Raw genomic sequence first — 7,881 nt, forward strand, 5'->3', positions numbered from 1 at the left:
GTACTATTGTTGTCGGTGAGATCAGTATGTTATATGAACATTATTCCTTAGTCTCTGTGACATATTAGGATGATTTTATGACTATTTGCTTTAGATTTCGTACATATAGCTCCTTTAATTTTAAGTACAGTGAATTTCTGGCACAAAGCTTTTACTCTGAAGTGCTATTTCCTGCTGTAGAGTGAGCGACTAACAGACAGCTACTTGACAGAGACGCAAACTAGCTTGACGCCATGGCCAAATGCAAGTATGAATGTATTAAGCTGTGTGGACCTTGGACTAATGGTTAAGGAGAAATCTGGACCCCATTGCTGGACCAGTTGGCAACCACTGCTTTAGAGCACTGGGTTCTGACCCCCACTAGGGGTCGCCAAAGCTTTACAGAGGGTCGCGAGGCCTTTTAAAATTATACAGTGGTGGACTTATATCTCAGCATTTGATTTATTTCTGTAAAAAAACGTAATGATTTTTTTCATTTTTAAAGTTTTAGATTTATCATTCAAGATACAAACTTAAAATATCTTATAGGTTAAGGGCACAGTGAAGACCTGAACACAAGCTGTATTCACAGAGTTTTCACTATGTGCTTAACAGCTTTGTCCTGCGTTAGAAAAGTATGCAGTTAAAACAGCTAAGGAGCTAATAGAACAATGGCAAAGGGAGAAGAAATACAATACAGTTTCTCAATAAAAAGCCTATTAAGTATGTATGATTATTAAAATAAAAAATATCTATACATAATACAGAGAATTGTATCCTAAAAATCTCAGGAAACCTTGTTTGTGACGCAACGTTCACAGGAAGTAATCTGCTCAACATTCATCAAACTTCCTGCAGTGATTGTGTTCACTATTTGGGGTTATTGTTTATCCTTGTTCTGAACTGTTATTGCTATGTCTTGTATATAATATTATATGAAATATGTCACCCACACAGGGGTAGTCAGTTTACCCAATAGTAGAAAAAGGTCAGGTGCTTCTGCTCTAATGCTCACTACTTAACTCTATTTAATCTCTTTAGTTTAATCTGCACAAAAATCAAAGTGTAAAATCCAAATTGTGGTTATTCAGGGGTTATGTGCTGGAACTATTTCTCCGGGCACAGTGACTTCAAGTAGAAACTCCAGGAAGTCACCGCTCCTGTCCTAGAAATACTTCAATCAGTCGAGACAGTAGAATGTGAAATATAAGTGTACAGATTAACAGATTATTTATGCTGATAAGATTTTAACAAAAGTCTTTGGTGCTTAGACACCTGAGGGTGATTATTTGTGATCATGGGACATCTGAGTGGCAGCAAGATAAATCCCCCCATGGAGTCTAGACACTGGTGGAGGTGGTAGTGGTTGATGGCGTCTGTTGATGACTGATGAGGCGAATAGACGCTGCATCTGAGAAGGCTAGGTGGTGATGGGGAGGTGGAGGGTGCGCACAGCAGCAGCATGAAAGGCCTGAGGGCAGAAAAAGAACCCTATTTAAAATGAGGAGCAGTAAGATGATTGGCTGGCAGAGTGAAAAGCAGGGTGAGGAAGAAAGATACAGCCTAAACATGAAAAAGTATTGTCTTCCTGACTGAATTTTCCCTAGAGCTTCATTTGGGTAGGCAAAATTTGTTTGTACCTTTAGGCAGAGTTAGACTAGCTGTTTCCACATGCTTCCAGTCTTTATGCTAAGCTACGCTAAACTAAGCTAAGCTAACAGTTTTCTGGCTGTAACTTCACATTTAGTGCACAGACGTTAGTGCGGAATCAATCATTTTACCTAACTCTTGGCAAGAGAGCAAATTACCGGGAACAAATTTCCCATCCTGTCAAAATATACCTTTAAAATTTGCCCCTGAAAAACACACAAACCTGTGATCTCATGTCCGTCTTTCTAGATTTGACCTTCTGAAAAGGACCAGACTCAACTGGCGCTCTGACGGCCTCAACTCTCTGACCTATGAGCTCCTCTCCAGAGAGCTGGAGCCTCTCTACACCAACCTCACCGTTGACATTGGAGAGGACCCCCGTCTGCCCCAGGTGAAAGCACCCATCCCTGTGAAAACTACAACCCCCGTCCACCAACGTAGCACCAGCAAGACCGGGGGCACAGCCAAACAGGAGAAGACGCAGGAGAGCAAAGGAGCAAACTTGACTGTGGCCAAGCCGGCTGCTGCAAAGACAGAACATGTCCAGTCGAAGGCGGCGAATCACACAACACAGGAGAAGACAGGTGTTGTGAAATAGGACGAGGTGTACAATAAAAGGACTGCATCCCATCTGTAGCATAAAGTGGCTTCCCCCCTTCATTTTGAAAGACAAAATGGAGGAGAGCAGTGTAGATCTCTTCTGCTGCGGGACATTAAGTACACCAGCTTTCTGTGCTCAGTGCAGGTTAGGGGTAGTTATGCAATGGATCAAATGAAGAAGCCTCTTTTGTCTACAGGGGTGCGTTCAGGAACACGACTGAGTCGAATGTGACTCTGGCTCAAGTGACTGACACAAGTCTGCGGCTCGTGAGTTATTCAGAGCCAGGAGAATAATGGTGAACCGCTCAGTCGTATCCGTGTAGAGGTTCCCAACAAACTAATTGAAAATGAGACAGCAACTATATAAATCTCTGCTCTTTTCCAGACATCGCAAGTTGTAAGCAACCCATTTGCTGCCAGCAGACCTGCAGCTTCATCCACTTTGCTCCCCTCCCCCCCTAAAAACTGCTGCTGTCAGTCCACCCCACTCCACAGTGGGTTTGTGTTTCTGTGCCTTCTCTCTTTTATGCGTATTTTATAGACTGGTAGAGTTGCTTTTAGACGCTGACATGGGGTTAATTTTACCTCTCCTGCCTCGCAGGCAAATGTTAGAAAGCAGGGAGGCTAAAGCTGATCCTAGATCAGGACAAATGATTTGTTCCAGGACTGCCGTTTTATATCCGTGTGCATCGATCAAGCGCTGACCAACTCCATAGTTATCAGACAATTCTAGAGTTTATATTTCTAAAGAGAGACTTCTTTATTTGTTTACGGATTTGTTTCACTCGTCCGTCCTTACAGTCTGGTGCCTCTCTATCTCTCTGACATTTAGTTCCTAGACAATCAAATCATACGGGAAGAAAAATCCGCACCCAACCGCATAACAACGTGAGGAAATATTATCATGACTATCTTTACACCTGTCAGATAAACATAGACTTGGCATGATAGTTGTTGTCTAGTTCGACTATACTCTCGATAACATGGATAGACCTGTGATATTATCTGTGATTTTATTATTTTTCTTTTAGATTAGTCAGGTTTGGGGGAAAAAAAGCAAACTTGCAGACAATATTGTAGGCACGTGATTCAATTTGCCAGTTCCAGATTGTATTTTAATAATATAGAAAAAAGGTCATAGTTACGATAAAGCACTGTGTATAGATCTAGGTCAGCTTTTTACTAGAGGGCGTGACGTCTTCACAGAGGGTCTCAGTATATCATGAAAAACCCTGGTGCATCTTAAAGCTATAAATGATATAAATACTTGTCTGTTGCTTTTGTATCTTGAAGGAAAGGAGACAAGGCATAGGGAAGCATAGTTTTATTCCGAGGGCCAACACGCATGTTGGTTATTTGTCTTGACATATCAGTTATCATCGGACATTATTTTTTCCCATATCATCCATTTGGAATGTATTATTTTGAGTTTTGTGTCACGGGAGTTTATCAGGTGAGCTTAGCGTGTGGACTCGGAGGAAACAGGATTTCTTGCTGCTATGTGTCTATAGGGAAATGGTTAACTACGATTAATCAGCTTGAAAAATGACACTAACTTCCTGCTGTGGAGCTGCGTTTTCATCACACTAACAAGTAATGTATTACTTCTGCTAATTTGAATGTATTTAATTTATTAATTTATTTATTGAGTCACCGATAGAACGACATGCACGCACCTCTAATATATGTGCATATGTGTTCCTCCATTGTAGAGCAGGTTATTATCCCTTTACACTGTGTCTCCATGTTTTCTTCTGTTAACATTGTGCCTCATGAGATAAGCCCATATTCCTGAAGGACTGAAGGCTGGGTTATATGTGAGCGCCCTCAGGTGGCACAGTGTGGCATAGCGTCAGCTGAGAGGAGCCAAGGACTGAATGAAACTGCAGTGTTGTGACATGAATGTTAATCATTAACGTTGGCCATTCACAGGTTTCAGCCAATCATATCTTTGCATTGCTCTGTGTGGAGGGTTTCTGGCTTGCGTAGTATCACATGATTGATTCTGCCAGTTTAAAGGCGTAGAGCAACTCTCTGAATCGTACTGGTTTATATAACGAATAGCTAAACGACGAGTGTTTATGAATGGACTTAGTTTTATAGAAGGAATCTATATCTATTTATGATGAAATATTACCTGTTTGAAGTAAGGGTGCTGTGCAGGACAGATAATAAGGCCCACTTTCTTAGCTTTATACTATATGATAGTTTAGTTGCATATCAATAGATAATATATCCTCCATATATCATATTGCCTGGGACAATGCCTGTATGACATGAAGCAGTGACGCACTGAAAGCTTTTAAGGACGTTATGTAATCTCAGCAGATTAATCAGCATACTGTGTGCTTACCTGGAGATTGTTCTATATTTAATAAATAGGCTAGTTTTTATAAAGGATGTTTTCGCATAAGTGTTTGAAATATATACTGTGTAGTTGAATGCAAACGGGACTTTATGGTCACATGTTTTTTTATTTAAAGAGTTCATTTGATCATGGGTTCATCCTGTCATTAAACACACACGTTTGAGAAGTGTAAATGTGATCGTGGAGAACTACCTGACGAGAGGGATAAGATGTTTATGTCTTCATGGCGAATGAGACGTAATTTATTAAGGACCATGATATTTGCATCTTGGGATGATACCTGTTATCATCCTAGGTTGCCTTATTTACTGACCTTGTCTTGAACATGAAAGTTTGAGTGTGTTTGTGTTCACGTGTGCGCTTGTGTAGAGAGCGAGGTCATTAAGAAAAGGCAAAAGGAGCAGTGGACTGTGATGGACAGTGTTGTGACAGAAAGCAAATATGTATATTAATAAAAACACATAATCAAAACATGTCTCCTCCAGCATCTTTTATCACCCTTAATTCATGCAATGACTTAAACGCGGAGCTACACACACACTTAAATACACACTGCACTATAAATACACTTAAATACTTACATAGTGATGCACTTACCCTCCCACAACACTCTTAATCGGAACAGGCTTTAGCATTTTGATTAATGCTGCTTCAGCTTAAACATAGCACAGATCAGATGCTCATGCTAGCCTGTAGATTAGCAGCCATATATCATCATCAACACATGCTGCAGACCGATCTGAAACCGCTGCGCTAACCTGTTACATCACCCCGTGTATCGCGGGCCTCGGTGCTCTATGTGGGCATAAAGAGCAGGATTAAAAAGTTGCATATGAGATCATACCTATAAATAGACAGTAACCCCCCAGCTCTGTATGTTCGATCTGTTTCATAATCTGAAAGGCTGTATGAGTCACCGAGACAGGGCAGAACACAGCACTGGGGGGGGCAAAATGAGCACCTTAAAACCAGTCCCAATGCAACACCAACACAGACTACAGCCTTGAATATGATGACAAGCCCCTCTAATGTTATGCTCTTGACACTGCTGGTCTGTTGTAGCTGATGTTACTAACAGGTTCTAATTTGTCCAGCCCTGCATGATACAATAACTTTGAAAAATAAATCACTCAAAGATAGAATCTGTAACTTTAGCTGAACAGCAACCACAGTGGCCACAGGCGACGGTGATGGGATAATGGCAAATGCTAACCAGAGGTGTGGACTTGAGTCACATGACTTGAACTTGAGTCCAAGTCCAGTCAAAAATTTGCTGACTCTACCACCAAAGATTTGTGACTTTACTTGAAGCTCAGCGTACGTTCAATCAGGAAGACTTTCTTTGTGCTCATCCATTCCCAGTTCTCTCCCTCCAACTCCCACTGCTTCAATCGGGTGTTCACTCTTCTAGTTATCCAATGAAACTTTGCCACAATCTCTATCAGCCAATCATGATGTTACTGCAGAATTTTAAATCTGTCGTGCCCTCCACCCCGTTCACCTTCAGCCATTGTATCCAGAGTCCAGGACACGCTCAATGAAGACTCATTCCTCTACTCATCCAGATCATCAGCACTTCGCCATCTTCTTCTCATCTGATCTTCACCACCTCTACCACCACCAGCGTCTAGACCCCGGGGGGTTCTCTATTCGACTATGGATTCATCACCCTCCTGAAATCAAACCATCTCTACGGGGTCTAATCGCCAAAGGCCTTTCACATTTTTCATTCTTATGTGCACATGTTAATAAATATTCTTTTCACTATAAAATGAGTCTCTCCTGATTCAAATACTTGATACCTTCCTCCTGAGCCCAAACATTAAAAGTTATATTATCCACAAAGTGTGCCACGAGTCAGTTAATATCTCTGAATCAACTCACGTTAATGCTATTCATTCCCAGCAAGTCGACATTTCATTCTCAAGATCCACTTTGTCTGAACCAATCCCACATCATATTTCTGGTGCTTGATACCACACATGGACCTAAATCACATGCAGTCACCAGATGCTCCTAAACAGCATGTGATGAAATAAAATCTTTAAAAATCACATGGTAATAGTGAAATGCACTGTCTGTACTAACCACCCATTATGGATAGAGGTGTATCCAGTGTGTAATGCTGGATCTAATGTTGCGAGACATCATGGCGTAGTGTCTTCTTTTAAAGACGTCACACCTGGATGTCTTTCTGCAGGACGTTCTGTGATGCAGTCACTCTGTGATGACAGCAGTGACAGTCTAGTTTGCACTTTCCCTCCAGTGGACTGACACACTGGCCTGTTGAAGTGACTGTGGCGGGCAGACGCAGAGGGCTGAGACAGCCTTTAGTCACCTCCTGTTACTGTGCGGCCTAGGAGACACAGCTGACCTCTCGTACACTCAGCAAAGCCCTCTTCGCGCGCGCACACACACACACACACACACACACACACACACACACACACACACACACACAGAGTATCCGGAATATAGTCCTACAAACCATTTCGCATGGATGCTTATAAAAGTGCAGCACATTAGTTACACAAAATAGACACGTACAGTAGACAATGAGAAACTTCCGAGAAAAAAAATCTAAATCTTCCCAGTGTTACACTGTTCTGTTTTCATTAAGTCAGTCCTTCACTCATTTCCTAATAATATCTGGTGTTTCATGTTTCCCCTCATATCTGTCCCACAGGCAGGTTAGGGTTGTTTACCCCCACAAAACTTTACTCAACCTGTTCACAACCCAAGTATTATTCCAAACACACACACATAAAAAAAATGTAATGGTGGATTTCTATGCTAAATGCACCTAAAAACACATGAGCATTTTTTATTAACATAGGTTTTTTTTGTCATATTTCTTTATGTCCATTCCAATGAATGGTACATTTGAACGCAGAAACCACTTTATAGTAAAAATGACAATAAATGGTTTTAACAGACCCTTTTACAACAAAACACAGTGCAAGGGCAAAATGCCCACCCATTTGGTCAATCAGTTTGTGATGCAGCAGTAACGTTGTGGATGGTGAGCACAAACACACCTCCGTGAGCAGATATGGATAAAGAAAGGTGTCCTTTAATGGCAAGTCCAGCTTCAGCCCTGCCACATGCTCCTCTCGGAAAAATTATTGCATTTATTATTGATGTGAACTGAGTTACCGCCTGACTATGTCAAGCTGCTTAAAAAAAAAAGGGGGATGTTTAGTTAACTTTTACAAGTGTAAAGTTGGACACTACGTTGTGTTAAAGCATATTTGTCCTCAGTACTAAGCATCCTGCCCAGTGGT

The 7,881-nt window shown here is 41.3% G+C and overlaps 1 protein-coding gene across 1 annotated transcript in view; it reads left to right on the top strand.

Annotated features, from left to right (window-relative positions):
• Positions 1–5,068, top strand: part of b4galt3 (UDP-Gal:betaGlcNAc beta 1,4- galactosyltransferase, polypeptide 3) — an 11,557-nt gene extending 6,489 nt beyond the window's left edge. The window contains exon 8 of the mRNA XM_050066043.1: positions 1,879–5,068. Within this exon, the coding sequence (XP_049922000.1) occupies positions 1,879–2,227 (349 nt within the window). The 3' untranslated portion in view covers positions 2,228–5,068. The remainder of the gene's footprint in view (positions 1–1,878) is intronic.
• The last annotated feature ends 2,813 nt before the right edge of the window (positions 5,069–7,881 follow it).

Source organism: Epinephelus moara, chromosome 16 (genome assembly GCF_006386435.1).
Source record: "Epinephelus moara isolate mb chromosome 16, YSFRI_EMoa_1.0, whole genome shotgun sequence".
In the NCBI taxonomy this organism is placed as follows: Eukaryota; Metazoa; Chordata; class Actinopteri; order Perciformes; family Serranidae; genus Epinephelus; species Epinephelus moara.